The 16,004-nt window shown below is 39.9% G+C and overlaps 1 protein-coding gene across 4 annotated transcripts in view; it reads right to left on the minus strand.

Moving 5' to 3' along the window:
• Window positions 1-1,539: 1,539 nt before the first annotated feature.
• The window catches only part of LOC5572767, a 29,133-nt gene continuing 14,668 nt past the window's right edge, over window positions 1,540-16,004 (minus strand). For all 4 annotated transcript variants that reach the window (XM_021841953.1, XM_021841954.1, XM_021841955.1 and 1 more), the window contains exons 4-7: window positions 10,829-10,996; window positions 10,095-10,764; window positions 9,868-10,028; window positions 1,540-2,380 (exon numbers count right to left, since the gene is read on the minus strand). In XM_021841953.1, coding sequence (XP_021697645.1) covers window positions 1,822-2,380; window positions 9,868-10,028; window positions 10,095-10,764; window positions 10,829-10,996 — 1,558 coding nt within the window. In that variant the 3' untranslated portion in view covers window positions 1,540-1,821. The remainder of the gene's footprint in view (window positions 2,381-9,867; window positions 10,029-10,094; window positions 10,765-10,828; window positions 10,997-16,004) is intronic.

A 16,004-nucleotide genomic window follows, 5' to 3' on the forward strand; every position in this document is an offset into this window, starting at 1 on the left:
CTCTCGACTTTCTTGGGTTGTTGCACCAAAATTACAGCTTTTGGCTGTCTCCATCACACGAAAAAGAAACTTTTCCAGCTGCTCATCAGATTCACGCTTTAGCGTCCAGAACACGTTTCGTTCAAATGCGTCATGATATTTTGCAGCAAAAAACTCGTCCAACTTGGTCAATGCAGTCTGGAATGGGTCAATACCAGCCGCTGGTTCCACGTCTGCTCCCGGAATTGACTCATATACCTCCTGGACTTCCGGCCCAGCAAGAGTTAAAAATATATGTTTCAGTCTGACTCTATTCGCTTCCCGATTTGCCAGCTGTACATACTCGAAATTCTTTCTGTAACGCTTCCAAGCATCGCGAATCTGACTCTTTGGCAACGCCTTGAAATTGAACTGAGGAATGTTCCACTTATCCATCTCTGATTGCGTTCGGCTTCGTAGGCTCGCTGTGTGTCGCTAACTTTTGCTTCTCTTCTGACCGGTTTCGTGGACCTCAAGCAATGCTGCTGCGGTTTCCTAGACCCTTCCGCCAAAGGCCGGATATTTAGTTACGATCCTTCCGTCAATGCCAGATACTTGAATTGAGCACGGTCTCCAGGACCCTTTCGCCAGTGGCCGGATTCTCTTGTCAATGTCGGTCTCCGAGACCCTTCCGCCAGTGGCCGGATTCTCTTGTTACTGTCGGTCTCCGGGACCCTTCCGCCAGTGGCCGGATTTTCTTGTTTTTGTCGGTCTCCGGGACCCTTCCGCCAGTGGCCGGAATGTCTTGTTAATCTCGGTCTCCAGGACCCTTCTGCCGATGGCCAGATGCTTGCACTCAACTCGGTCTCCAAGACCCTTCCGCCGATGGCCGGATACTTCTCTTCCTTGAGAACAAACACAAAAAGAGTTCAATGTTAACCTCACATTCTTACGCCATTTTGTTTTCATGCAGAGGAAAAACGCGTTGCATTTATAATGGTTATATTTCGAGAAAAACACTTATGTTTTCATGTTTTTTCAACTTACTTTTATTAGCTGCTTCCACTTTATTCTCGTCGCCAGATTTGTGGTAATTCGGAGATCATTAGATATCGATTATCGACGTAAGATCGTATCAAAGTTTATTACCGAATGCGGTCACACATGTGCACTCTAATGTACTCACTTGTCGTCTAACTCACCGTGTTACCAACACCCTTCACTCGCTCTGTCGAGGGGTGGCTCAATGTATGTCATTACTACACTCTCCATATTTCATCATAAAGTCAGCAATGGTAACGTGACTCATCGACGGTGGGAGGTCGTGAACGTAACTCTAATTCGGCCTTCTGTGATTCGGTCGTTTGTGATTCGGCCTTCTGTGCATTCGGCCTTTTGTGGTAGGCTAGAATATATTCGGCCTTTTGTGATAATCCCTTATTAACGACGGAGAGTTCTACCATTAGCAGGTAGTAGGCATAATACGCCACAAAGTAATCAAGTATAATACATCAACATCACCAAATTAGATTTCACTTTAAACATTTCTTTCATGTTCCTACAAATCAAAACGTCCGCACATATATTTCAATAAATTAAGAATTCTTTATTCAATATTGCTAACTTATCCGATTTCAAGCATTTTCAGCTTGACTACGATGAAACAAAATTCATAAAAAAAGCTTATATTACACTGAACACTCTGCTTCGCCAAACTAAGTAAAGCATTTGCAGGTCGCCTAAACTGCGGCCTGCTGCTTAAAATGTTGCCCGCAATCAACTCGAATAAGAGCAAAAACCCGAAAAAAAAAACGTATCGTACAATTTTACCTCCGTGCAAATGTTACACTAAATCAGCCGACTTCATTCGAATGAGATCTGCCTCTTGGCCTTCAGGATGCTGCTGCCAACGGATCCCCCAACCAACAGTTTCGCCTTGGCTTGGGAACCACTTTTGGCGTCAGCGTACGGACTCATGTTCTTCTGATCCTTGCCGGAGAAGGAAATTTGCTTCTGGGACGACTTTTGTCGCTGCTCGCTGTCGATGTTCTCCCGAAGGATGGTATTCTTCGCAGAATCACTGGCCATTGCCGATTGACTTCCGTGAAAGGATGACGACTGGGACAGCCCGTTGAGGAACTCGGAACTTTGGGAAAAGACCGACGAACATTGACTTAGTGGCACTGGTGCTGGTGGTTGACTGGAGGAGCCTGCCCCGAAAGATGAATCGTTTGAATTGTCTAGGACAAATACCGAGGCGGATCTGCTGCGCCGCAACTTGGCCTGCTCGTACTCTTCGGGCGAAATGTAGCCGTGAGGCCTTAGGATATTTTTCGCGTTTAGCAGACGCGTTCGCTCCCGTTGATAGATCTCTTCGGAGCTCTGGCCCTGGAGCACGTCGAATAGGTGCTTGTGCGCCAACCTGAAAAGAGTGTGGGAATTAATGATGCATCTGTGTGGGATTATTTTTGAGTGCTACAGGGCTGGTGGAGACTGAGTGTCTTAAAAAAGAAACTTTAGAGACCAGACAGGAACAGGAAAAGAGGCCATAACCAAGAAAGCAAAAAGAAACCAAACAGGATAAGGTATGAGTTTCTATACAGATTTTTCATAGAATCCGACTGTATCAGGGCTAGGAACGACTAGATGCTCAGAAAGTAGCGAATTTGGCCACTCGGTCCTATAACACTTCCCCGAATACCATTACCCCGAAAACCATCTCCCCGAAAACCAGTACCCCGAAAACCATTACCCCGAATGCGACGTTACCCCGAATGACACATTACCCCGAAAACCATTACCCCGAATGGTAAATTACCCCGAAAACCAGTTCCCCTAATACGACACTTCCCCGAAAATCAGTGATGCACTTCAAGAAATTCTTCAAGGAAGCTCGCGAATTTGAGCCTTAAAGTTTTCGGCTTAGTAACTACTACTATTCCTATTAGTGATTTTTTATTCTTTCAATCATCGGCTATTCTTTCGAGGTTGTATAATGGCAGTGTAAAAATTTTAATCCATGATTTTCTCTTCATTGAGTTATAGGCTGTTCTTTCGAGTTGTACCGTTTGAGTTGAAGTTTGAGCGATAGCGGTAAAAAAAATCGACTGACAAAATTGTCTTGAGCGAAATTAGAAGTTGACAGTGACTTCAAAAAATAAATGAAAATAAGCCCCTGCATTACTTGTCTGTATTACATCTTGTCTTGTTATCGGCTATTCTTTCGGAAGTTGCACTAGCAATGTGATTGTTGGCATCATAATTATTTACGCTTTCAACAGTGATTTTTTCTTCTTTTATCATAGGCTGTTCTTTAGCGATGTACTTTTGACGTAGTGGTCAGTTTAATATCAGTTAACATTTTCATCTGACATTTTTCAAACCATAGTCTAATGACATTTTAGAATATGTTGAACTCGCATTGCCTCCAGCAATATGAAAATATAATTATGCATTACCAAATAATAGACGCGTTTGAAAGAAGGCGGGAAAGGTCTCTAATATTAACATGTCAGCATTATCATCAGTTCGAAAAATGATTTATTGCTGTGAACACAATCATTCTCACAAAGTCAAGTACACGCCTGTGAGTAAAATTTGGGTTTTCACTTGGCTCATGAAGAATAGCTGTTGATTAAAAGAATAATAAATCTTTGATAATATGGAGAACATGAATTCAAATGAAAATCAAAATTCTATGAAATAGGTATATGGGATTCATTTGTCGGATCTTCAATTTTTCGTGCCAAGAAAATTCGGGGTTATGGCCATTCGGGGAAATGGTATTCGGGGTAACGGACTATTCGGGGTAATGGTTTTCGGGGTATTGGTTTTCGGGGTACTTGACCATTCGGGGTATTGACTTTCGGGGTTATGGCCATTCGGGGAAATGGTATTCGGGGTAACGGACTATTCGGGGTAATGGTTTTCGGGGTATTGGTTTTCGGGGTACTTGACCATTCGGGGTATTGACTTTCGGGGTGATGGTTTTCGGGGTAATGGTATTCGGGGAAATGTTATAGGATCTGGCCACTCTCATAAGAAATCGACCAATTTGTGGAACCAAAACTAAATCTCTGGACAAAACTGGTTCTGGTGACCTATATTGACCAACGAGATTTTCAAAACGAAAAATTTTATTGACATTTTCTCTAGGCTGGAAAAAACGGTGCTTCTACCCTACTTCTCAGATTTAAAAAGAATTTCACAGAGATATTTTTTTAGAGATTGTTCGTGAACATCACGCCAAGTATTACTCCATGATTTGCTCATCAGAATGTCATTCAAGTACATACATTTGCGCAATGCCCCTTATTCTTCGAGTCAGTGAGTTGAGACGAGTCGAATGAGGTGACAAAAGTCGTCTCGATTTCTTCAGAAGCTTATCCAGTGATTCATAACAGAGTTTCCTGAGAATTCCTCTAAAATGTTCGATCATGACACCTTCGAGAATTCAAACAGGATTTTTTTTTCAAGGATCACTTCAGAAACTACTACACAGATTCGTGCAGGAATTCCACTAGAGATTCTTCTAGACATTTCTGAAGGTAGCACCTGAAATTTGTACTAGGATTTCTTCAAGGATTTTTGTTAAGGACTTCTTTAAGAATGTAATCAGTAGCTTCTGTATGGCTGTTTTAAGAAATTACTCCTTAGATTTATCCAATTTTGACGAAAATGCAGATGGGACTGACTTGCGATACACGGCAGTTCGATACCTCCTGTATTTTGCCTGTGTTGGTAGCAAAGCTCAAAGCTTTGAGCCAACCCTTTTCCAGCAGAGAAGCTACACGGGAAAAAAATCTGCAGTAAAAATTACTATTTTAGCTGACTACACCCATTCTTGAAACTACCATGGAATTTCAGACCAATTTACTATGTTTACGGTACATCCCACCACATCACTGGTACATTTGACATTCTGATTTCGACAACAGACATGGTAAAATCAAACGCATTTCTGGTCTGCTGAAAATTGACGATGCGAGCTCTTAATTTAACCCCCTAAAATGGTAGTTTTTACCGCACATTTTTTTTTGCGTGTAGGTAAAATACAGGACGCTTCGATGCTTACTGACTTTGAAATGGCTTGCTCAATTTTCACCACCTAATTAAATTTCAATCTTGTCGCTCCCTCGCGACGCCTATCCACCTATTAATTTTCATCATTTGCTTCTATAGACTCCCTTTAGCTTTGAGTCGCATGACCGCTAAAGCCATAAAAAAAAAATAAAACAATCACGGTCGATACCTTCTCCTATGTATAATTTTGTACTTCTGTATAATTCTGTCTGTATTTTATTGGTTCTCAATAAAAGTCCTGAGTACTACATGAATTCATTCATTGATATACCAATCGGCTTCTTTAGGATGACGTCCAAGATTTCCGTTCAGAACATCTTCAAGAGTTAAAGTAGTAATTTCTCCATAGATGACCCTACAGATTTCCTGAAAACTATCCAAAAATATTCATTCAAAATCTGGACCACATTGAGATTTCACCAAATGAATTTCTCTGTATCTTCAAACAAATAATCCAGATGTTCCTTCAGGTAATCCTACCGAAGTTCTTCGAGAAATTTACCCCGAACTCCAGAACTTATCTAACATTTTTTCCAAGAATGTCTTCAGAAAATATTTAGGAACATTTTAAAAATTTTTGGAGAAAATCCTGCAAAAATCCGGAATGTGTCTCTAAAAGAAATCTCGAAACCTTATTCAAACAGACTCAAGTCATAAAAGTGAACAAACTTACTTTATCAATTCTACGTAATTGGCAGACGAACTTCTACACGTTCCGCTCTAAACCAACTCGATTTTTCACTTTAAGAACGCTCAATTTCAAAATTTACAAAACGACGAAAGTAAGATTTTCAACTTTCGCAACCTAATCACTACTTTTGCCGCTACGTTGTATGGCTTAGCTTAGCTTAGCTTAGACTGACTACACATATCAATGGTTGCTATTCCGTGATTGACCGTAGTCAGAGAAAATGCACAAAGAATCAACTAGAAGTTCAGCTGGGATTGGCCATAATCTTCTTCAGTGTGCATAATTCAGTGCCTCTGTTTATACAAGGTCAATAACGGCGCCGGCCATGTCCTTGCAGTCAGGTGGGATTGAGGGAAGGAATGTTAGTGTGTAACCTTTGCTATTTGGAGACCGTGTTTGCCTCTGCATCTCCACAAAGGTTACTGGGAGGGATGTTTGTTAATGGGGAGGATCGTTGGGTCAAAGGATTCACTTTGATAAGCGATTAGACCATGATAAACAATGATTTGTGAGATATATACATGCTTATACGTAAATATAATTGTTCATATAATTTCTATGTAGAGGAAAATTATGCCGACACTTGAGGTGACGAACCATTCAAAGTTTGTTGAACAAATACCTAAATGTAACATTCCTACAGCTGTCAGTACGAAAGCATGTGTTATTATATTTTACTCATTTGAAAAGAAACAAAAGACTCAATTGGTTGGGACATCATAGAACACTCTTATTCTTATGCCGACACTTACAGTGGCGAACCATCCAAAGTTTGTTGAATAAAGTGAACCTTTCGCAAGTCTACACTTGTAGTGTCGAACCATTCAAAGTTTTTTTAATTACAAAAATAAAGGTATATAAGGGGTGTTCTGAAAAAAAATGTTAAACATAAATAAATCATGAATCATAGTTTGTGTCGACACTCACAGTGACGAACCATCCATAGTTTGTTGAAACATCATATTTACATCCCACCATTGTAACGATTAAATGTGCAGTCATACATATTTTATAGATTAGAAATAGTAGCATGAAACGAGCTCACCAATTGATCCGTTATCCTTGACTTAGCAGCCACAATCCACTTTCAGCTTCACTCGTTTGCTCGGCTAGCACTCAGAAAAAAAAAATAGGCGCGCGACCCGAAAAAAACACGGACGACAGCTCGGGCTTTCTTGACGCACTGCCCAGGAGCAAGCGTCAAGGTCGTCGAAAGATCAAAAAGAACGAACCGATCGCGGCACTTTTTAACTTACTCCAACCGAACTCCCCGATCACGCCACTTTTTCACTTACTAGACCGACGCGCGACATGTTTGATCCTGCCCTCGTCGCTCGCTCCGGTAAAAGCAAGCGTCAAGGTCGAAAGATCAAACAGAACTTATCGATCGCGGCACTTTTTCACTTACTCCAACCGAACTCCCCGATCACGCCACTTTTTCACTTACTAGACCGACGCGCGACATGTTTGATCCTGCCCTCGTCGCTCGCTCCGGTAAAAGCAAGCGTCAAGGTCGAAAGATCAAACAGAACTGTACTTTTGCCGCTACGTTGTATGGAGAGACAAAGTGACTTAACCACGAATCAAAACAAAACACTACTTGAGTCGGTTTTACACTGGTACAAAAACGTCGTAAGTAACTGAATGAAACGGCTTATACAATTTTCGTGGGAAACGATAGAAATTACCTAGTATTTTGACGCGAGCTGATTGCATGCAAAATTTGAGCGATGTACACGGCGAAAAAATGTTAAAAAGGGGATTCATTTTAAAACAGTTTTAGAAGACAGGTTATGAATCTTCTTAATTAATTTTCTCAAAACCGTATGAAAGTTACTTACGCCGATTTGAAAAAGTAATCGAGAAATACTAAAGTGACCTATGATTAAACTTCGTAGAAACTGATGAACTTTTGCAAGGATCTCTTAGATAAATCCTGGACTCTTGAAAAAGTCTTGGTGATTTTTCTGAGGGAATTTCTTGAAACATATCGGACGGAATCCTCTAAGAAACTCGTAAAGAAATGATCGGATTAATCTTCCTTGGAATTATTGCTAGAAGTATTCATAGAAACATTCTCGAGGAACTTCATTAGGAAACCATGGTCGAGTTTATATACGAATTCCTGGAAGAATTCTTAATGCATTTCCTCCAAGTCCTTGGAGAAACTTTCGGAGCAATTCTTGGGAGAACCCGTGGATGATGATTTCTTGGCATGTTTCAAATCAAAATGACTGAAAGAAAAGCTGAAAAATCCGCGAAGGAACTTATGGAGAAATCTGGCCGTTTTTGGAAAAATCATTGAATGAATTTAAGCATGAGCATAACCATTGATGACCTACAATTCGTAGTTGCGCGTCTATAATTTGGCCACTTCCATTTGATTTTGCCGTAAATGGCCAAATTGTATACTTTGATCACCCTACGAAGCGAAAAAACGAATTTTTTGCTTGGGCTTCAACGAAGCCAAATGATTCTCCAAAAACTCTTTGAACTTCTGTACAAGTTTTTGGAGGGTCTACTGGATGGAATAGGTAACCCTGCGGAACACGGTTTTGTCTCAAGCACCAAAATACCGCTATTTACTTAATTAAGGGTTGCTGAATCCATTGCCATTTTCAGAAATATCATAGCACGTCTAGTTTTTGAGATATTTGCTGTTGAAAATGCTAAATTTGACTGTTTCAGCCAACTTGCATGCAAGTTTGCGAGCTTTTACGGCAATTTATTTGCTTAATTTGCCTCAAAACTCAAACTTCACGTATACAATCATCTCTCCCTTACTCGATATTTTGTATCTCGATATTTCCCCTAACTCGATAGAATGTGCGGTCCCTTCAATCTAGCATGCTTTGATACCTCTGTAAGTCGATACCTCTCTAACTCGATGTTCCCTAAATCGATGCTATCTGTTTCAGTTTCCCAAGTAAGCTTACCTCTCTAACTCGATATTTTCATGAAAAGTTCTAAATGTCCTCCAAACGTTAATAAATTTCATGAATTTGATTGTTATGATTAAATTGATAGTAAAAATAAAGTTTACTGCCAATTTGTGGGTGCTATTTTTTAGTTTTGCTGAACGGTAAAAAAGTGTCACATAGGTAAATGTGGTAAAATTGTATTGTTTTTTTACGTGAAAATAACTATTCTGAATGTATTTTGTCAAAATTATAAAAAGTTTAAAATTTTCAAAAATATGTGTTCTGTATCTCGATACCTCTCTAACTCGATGGTCCCTTCAATATCGAGTAAGGGAGAGTTAACTGTATTACAATACTTATTAACAAAGTTAATTATACTTTCTATGCTCAAAATATATATTCTGTTGATTTAGAAAAGTATTGTATTTTGCATAAAAGAAAAACGAAGAAATTTCTATGGAGACTGCAAGCATGTTGAATAAACTCGATTTAATCTAAATTTAATTGTTCAATTTTAATAAAATTTTAACTGGAATGCAACATAAAGTTGAGATCATAAAAATGTTTGATAAATCATTGTTTAAATTTGAAGTAAACATCAATAAAACCAGAGTTTTACACAACTTTAGCAACCTGTAGCTAAAAATATGACTTGCTGGAACATTTCTGAGAGCGGCACCAGATTCAACAGCCCCAAATCTACCAGAGACACACACAAATGTCATTTGCGTTACGCTGTGTAATCTATGTAGAAACTTCTGGAAGGATGTCTGGAGGAGACACTGAAAGTATTAAAGAAGAAATCTCTGGAAATATCACTGTAAGACTTTTTCTCGAGTATTTGTAGAAATCTATATATAAATCAAAGAAACTCTTATTCCTAAATCTTTCCTCGAAGAATCTGAGACGAAAATCCTGAAAAACTGGTGGAATAATCGCGAAAAAGAGTCTCTGAGTCTGAAAGTTTCTCTAGTGCCTCTAGATCTTTGCAGCAGGATTCACTGCAAGATGGAAATGGAGAATAGTGACTTTAGAAAACATTTCCTTTAGAAAGAAACTTCAGAGAGAGATCGTTAGCGTCAAGCATGGATATTGCTGTTCCCGGTCACACAAATCTTGAGCGTATTGATAAAGAATTTAAGAGACCTCGCATCAAAAAGGACACTTTTTAAAGACCTGCATACAAACAGTGACAGTGGGGTGAGCTACACTTACCTCAGCATCTTTTCACTGGTGCTGGACACGGAGTGGTCATTGAATTCCAGAAACAGCTTCTTCACCACGTGAGCCAGAATGGAAGCATACTTCCGGAAGTTTTCGTGCTTCATCGATATCTGCTTGGTTTGCAGCGCTTGAGACACAGCCCAGAGTAGTTTCTATAACGAGAATGTTGATAAGTTTCATGATGAAATGGAGAAGCGCGTTCAAGCCAGTATAGTTACTTTTCTATGATTTTCAGTCAGCGTCACCGATTCCGAATTGGCTCGGACCAACGTCTTGCCATTGCGACTGCTACTGTCCAATGCGCTTCTGTTGGCCTTAGACTGTGAACCCAGGCAAAAGCTTTGACTCCGAAGGAGCTTCGAAGAGCGAGGAGTGAGGTCCGCTTCTTTGACCGGTTCGGTCCGAGACATTTTTTGCTTCTGAACCAAACTGTCCTCGTCCGCTTCGTCCGTGGGACGTTTCCTCTTGCGACCAGGTTCCCCGGAATCCAAATTTACCGGCTCTCCGGTGGAGAGGTTTTTGATTCCACTGGAGTCACCGCTCGCACTGGTAACATTATTGGACGGTCCAGTCTTGGCACCATTCGAAGAAGGCAGGGCAAGGCGTCGCTTCACAGGAGGTGAGAAGAGGACACGTTTCAGCTTTTGCGTTTTATTGGATGCCGTTCTACTGACGGCCGGTGAGGGATGACTGGCCTTCGGCGCAGGTTCATCTGGAGGGCTTTGGAATAACGCTCTCTTGGGTGCTTCCCTGGAGAGCGTCTGGGATTGCTTGGCCACCGGTAAACTGAGGGTACGTTTTTTGGCCGACGACCCCGGAGTCTTCCGTCGGCCGGGGGTACGCCGTTTGGGCGTCCGGCCCTTACTCTTCCGCCGGTTATCCGATTTCCTAAAGTGTGTAAAAATGGACAATAGTTTAACTAATTCGGGTCATGGTTAGGATCACCACATACTTGGCGTCGAGTACGATTTGTCTATTGCACAAACGTCGCTGGCTTCCCGCGAGGGACGAACCCGACGAACTGGAACCGATCGAGCTGTTCAGAAGGTTGGCCGATGAGAAAGTCGCTCGTCGACGGGCCAAGTGACTTAAACGGCTGCCCGGGGATTGGTTCAGCAGTCTACGAATACAAAATTAAGGGATAATTAGAGGTCTGTGTCATTTAGCATGAAAGGATTTAGAATCAAGGTCACACGGGAAGTCATAGAAATTACCCTATCCATTTGAAGAAGCAAATCTCAAATACCACTCTATATGGTGATCTATCATTATAAGTCTAAATATGAATTGCAAAATCCATTATATTTTGAGCTTCATCGGTTCTCTAAAACTCGAAATTTGCTTCTGCAAAGTTTTGTTTGTAAGGGTCATTTGGCAATAATGGATATTTGGCATAATAATTTAGATAAGGTACCGCGGGGCAAGTGGGTTAATGGGGTATTTTAGTGAATATGAGAATTAACGTTTTAAACTCATGCGAAAACTTTTGAGGCCATTCAGAACATTATGATAGGTAAGAGATTCCTGAGATTTTTCAGGAATTATTGCATAATAGAGCAAAGGATTGTTAACCTGTCAACTATCAGTCCGTAACAAGTTGGCGGCGTGCAATCTTATTTTATTATTTTCAGTGGAAAAACCTTGCGGAAAAAAAATTTCTGTACCACTACTAAGTTTTCCCCTCTGACAGTTTAAAACTGCAATAAAAAAAGTTTAGAATTAATTCGAAGTAGACCTAAAATAACTTTTCTTCAATTTTCTAATCGCGTGGGGCAAGTGAAAAGTTTCTCATTAGCGATTGAATTTATATTTTCTTTTTAGGGAGCTATAAGTAAACAAGGTTCGATTATCATAGAACACGTTTTCGTGCTGATAATTCAAGAAACATTATACTTAAGCGTTAAAAGCTATTTGAAATCGTGAAACTTCTTTAAAAGAGGTTGCCAAATATTACGAAATTAATATGTCTACTTCGAACAGCCGATTAAAAAGAAGACGTTGATTGAAAAGTTCCAATATAAGAGAACGCACAGAAATCTCGTGGAATGTCTATGTAAAGCTAGTTCAAAGCATAAAAGGGGGGGTAGGACCACATCCACATCCTCACAAAATAGATTCTAAATACTTTATTAAAGGATTCCGTTCCAAGAAATGATTTCTCCCGAAAAGCTCTCCGACGTCATATCCGACTTTCTTAACACTTCAGTCGTCGCGCTGTTGTATTTTGTACAACACGGTTGAAAAAACCTCCCCTTTCGTTCACAACAGCAGCGCGTTGGTTTTGACGGCGGCAAACCGCGCGACGACTGGAAGGTTAAAAACAAATAACGAGCGGTGGAAACTCTACAGAGCAGACAAGCAATTACAGTCCCATGATATAAGAACTAACATAGGAAATAATATTGTCGAATCATTTGAACAAACATAACTAAACAGAAGAAAATTCAAGTGACAAGAATAAAATTTTCTTTGTTTACATGTTACTTATGTTATTATTCATTGAGACGCCTTGACAAATGTTAAAGGTATTAGAAATCGCGAATATAACTGTTAGGTTTTGAATTTATTGTGATGATGATATGGTTCTACCATCTATTGTAGCAAGGCATCTGCCTATAGCACTGGAATAATCTGAAAAGCGATTTGATCAAGATTGTACTTTTGTTTGTGAGCAGTCAGTCTTCTGTATGAAGGGCCAAAAATGGATGTGCGAACCCACAACTTGCACGAAACCAGCGGCAGAGGAAAAGAATCTCCTTCCAGAAGAAAGTTTTCACGAGCAACTGTAGAATCAAGCCCTCGATAGACAGAATACTCCTAATAGATGGGGTCGAAGAGCCCGCCCTCGTGGTTTTGAATTTATTGTTCAAAACTATAAACTTTTCACTTGCCCCACTTGTGAGGCAAGAGACAAGTAAAAAACCTTTTTCAAAAACTTTTCTGATTTTTTTTCTTTAATTTGAAATAAAAATCAATTTCAGCATACTGCTTATATTTGGTGAGAGTTAAGCAAAAAAATATACATGACCTCATTTGTTTCAATTTAAAATCTCTAGAATTTGAAAAATCTCAATCATGTAATTTCCATTACCTACTTGCCCCACGGTACCTTATACAGGAAAAGGTTTCTGTTCAACCCAGTATCTTTTTGCGTTACAACTCATACAATGATTTAATTTTTCATACTAAAAGCGTTACGGAGAGGGAAGAGGGTTGAAAATTCTAAAATCAACAATTTTCAACCCTCTTCCCTCTCTAACGTAATAACAGCACGCTGCCTTGTACGATTTTATGTTACAATCTCTAGAAGATTTCATTTTTCATTTATCAAGATAACATCTTAACAGATAACACTGAATCAACAAATTTAACGCCACTATATTCAGTGGCCGCATCTCTCCATCCTCGGTTATGCCCCGCGCTTGCCAAATCGCTGTGCACTTGATCCCCCACCTAGCTCACTGCGCTTCACGCCTTCTTGTACCAACCGGATTCGAAGCGAACACCATCTTTGCGGGGTTGTTGTCCGGCAATCATGCAACATGCTCTGCCCATCGTATCTTGACAGCTTTGGCCTCCTTCTGGGATACTGGGGTTCGCCGTAGAGTTGGGCGAGCTCGTGGTTCATCCTAAGTCGCCACATACCGTTTTCCTGCACACCGTCAAAGGTCGTTCTAAACACCCGACCCAACGTTCGAAGGCTCCAAGTGCTTGCAGGTCCTCCTCAAGCATCTTCCACATTTCATGCCCGCAAAGGACTACACGGCTAACGTTGCACTGTGTTTTATTTTGTCGATTTCATGCGCTTTTTGAATAGCGCTCAAACCATTTATTTTAGCGATATACTTTGCGATAACTTTAATGTTGTTGATCAAAATGCTGTGAATTTTTCACTGCACAAATTTCAAGTTATTTCCTAGTTGCGGAAAAAGATTCAATCCAATCAGAGCTCCAGGAGCCAAGATCCAAGTTACCAATTCTTGGTCATTTTGTATGGAAAAAGGGTATAACGATCTTTTTTTGCCGGTCACTGTACTTTGTTTTGGATGCATTCACCACCAGTCCAACCTTTGCTGCCTCGCGTTTCAGGCGGGTGTACAGGTCTACCACCTTTTTAAATGTTCGACCGACAATGTCCATATCATCCGCAAAGCAAACAAATTTACTGGATCTCGTGCAAATCGTACAACGGCTGTTAAGCCTGGCTCTCCGCCGGCTTGATAACTTCCCACGAACTTGTTTACTACAGCGATTACCAACAGCTTTTTTGTTCTTGAGCTAGTGAATTGCATCCTTAACCTTCCTCAAAGTGGTGGCTGATTGGTTCCCATCGTCCGCAGTACTGACGAAGGCATTTCCTCCATTGTCTCGACCTTCATGGCCCGCGCGACGTCGAGTCGAGTGTAGAGCGACGTCGGCTCTGGCAACCAGTTGAACGTGTTGAGAGAAACGACAGAAACCGACGTCATATTGCATGAAAGTTTGCATCTTCCTTGCGTGCTTTACACTCTAGCAACACTCCATATTGGCGTTTTGAGACAATTGTTATGCTACTTTCGTTGTATAGTGCATATGAACCCGCACTCTATTGAAAACCTTCATGCAATTTTAAAATACTGTGTTGAGTTTGCTTCGGATTTTTGAATATTTTTGTACAATTTTGATTCGAATTGTATACCTGTTCTAAACATATTTCTGAAGGACTCCTAAACTCTTGAGGAAATCTTAGCGGATTCCTTAGATAAATTACTAAAATTTATCTGTACTAGAATAATTGGAAAAAAAACACAGCGTGACAAAAATTAAACTATTGTGTGTCTCAAGGATCAAATGTAGTGTCTCTAGTAGATTTGGGTTTCTGAATCTGATATAGTTCTCATAAATGTTCCAGCACGTCACAATTGTTGGCTACAAATCGTCAAAATTGTAATAAAACTGGTTTCATTGATGTTTACATGTTATATAATATAAGATTTAGTAAACTTTTTTGTTATCTAATCCACCAAGCATGCAAAATAGGATTTTCATTTTCATTTCAGACATAATTTAATTAACCGCACGATTCAATTTAGATTAATTCGAATTTTTAAACGTACTTGCAGTCTCCATACAAAATTCTTCGTTTCTCTTATATGGCAAAATACAATACCTTTCTAAGCCATAAAAAAATAACTTAAGAGTATCGAAAATATTATGAACTTTGCTGATAAGTGTTGTTATACACATGAAGTTTGAATTCTGTAGCAAATTAAGCAAATAATTTGCCATACAAGCTGGCATGCATGCAATTCGGTCAACATAGTCAAATTCTGCATTTTCAACAGATAATATCTCAAAAACTAAACGTGCTATTATATTTTTGTAAACGGCAATGGATTCAGCAACTCTTAACTAAGTCAACAGCGGTATTTTGGTGCTTGAGACAAAAACGTGTTCCACAGTGTAATCAATCGAATCCCTGGATAATATTGTGTCACGCTTCAATGTCGAATTAATTGAGAACTCTTCAAGATTTTTAATAGATTTCCTTGAATATTCTTTTGTGGGATTTCAGGGCAATTAGTCCGTGTTTAGGCGGTCTAAAGCCAGTGTTTTTTTTTTTTTTTCAGAAAAACGTATCCCAGGCATTCAAAATATCATAATATTTCCATTATTTGCTTAATAATGGAACTTATTTATTTGATGGCCTTCATCTGTATCCAAATGGCATAGGAAAAATCAGAATTAATTGAGTTATGAAAGTATCTTTAGATTGCCAAAAGAAACACACAGCATTTGGTGAACTGTTGTTCGTAGGCACGCTTAGTAGAGTCAAATTGGGCATCTCAGAGAGCCGAAGGAGGTGTAGGGTTGTGAAGGAGAAAATGGGGTCGTGACGGACATTGGTTTCAGGTTGGCCGATTGTGCTGCAGAATCGTTACCCGTTTTGTGGCGTAGTTGGTTAACGCGCCCAGTCTAGCGTATTGGGAGTTGTGGGATTGAAGCCCACCAGAACGATTCTATTATTTTTCACAATCTTACATCTCAATTTGTCCAAATTGACTTTTGTGTGTACGACCTTCAGGTATTTTCAAAACACCGTCGGCTGGTTAAGCCGTAAAAGACATGACAACCCTAGTTGAGTAATC

The sequence above is a fragment of the Aedes aegypti genome, chromosome 2, assembly GCF_002204515.2.
Source record: "Aedes aegypti strain LVP_AGWG chromosome 2, AaegL5.0 Primary Assembly, whole genome shotgun sequence".
NCBI classification, from domain to species: Eukaryota; Metazoa; Arthropoda; class Insecta; order Diptera; family Culicidae; genus Aedes; species Aedes aegypti.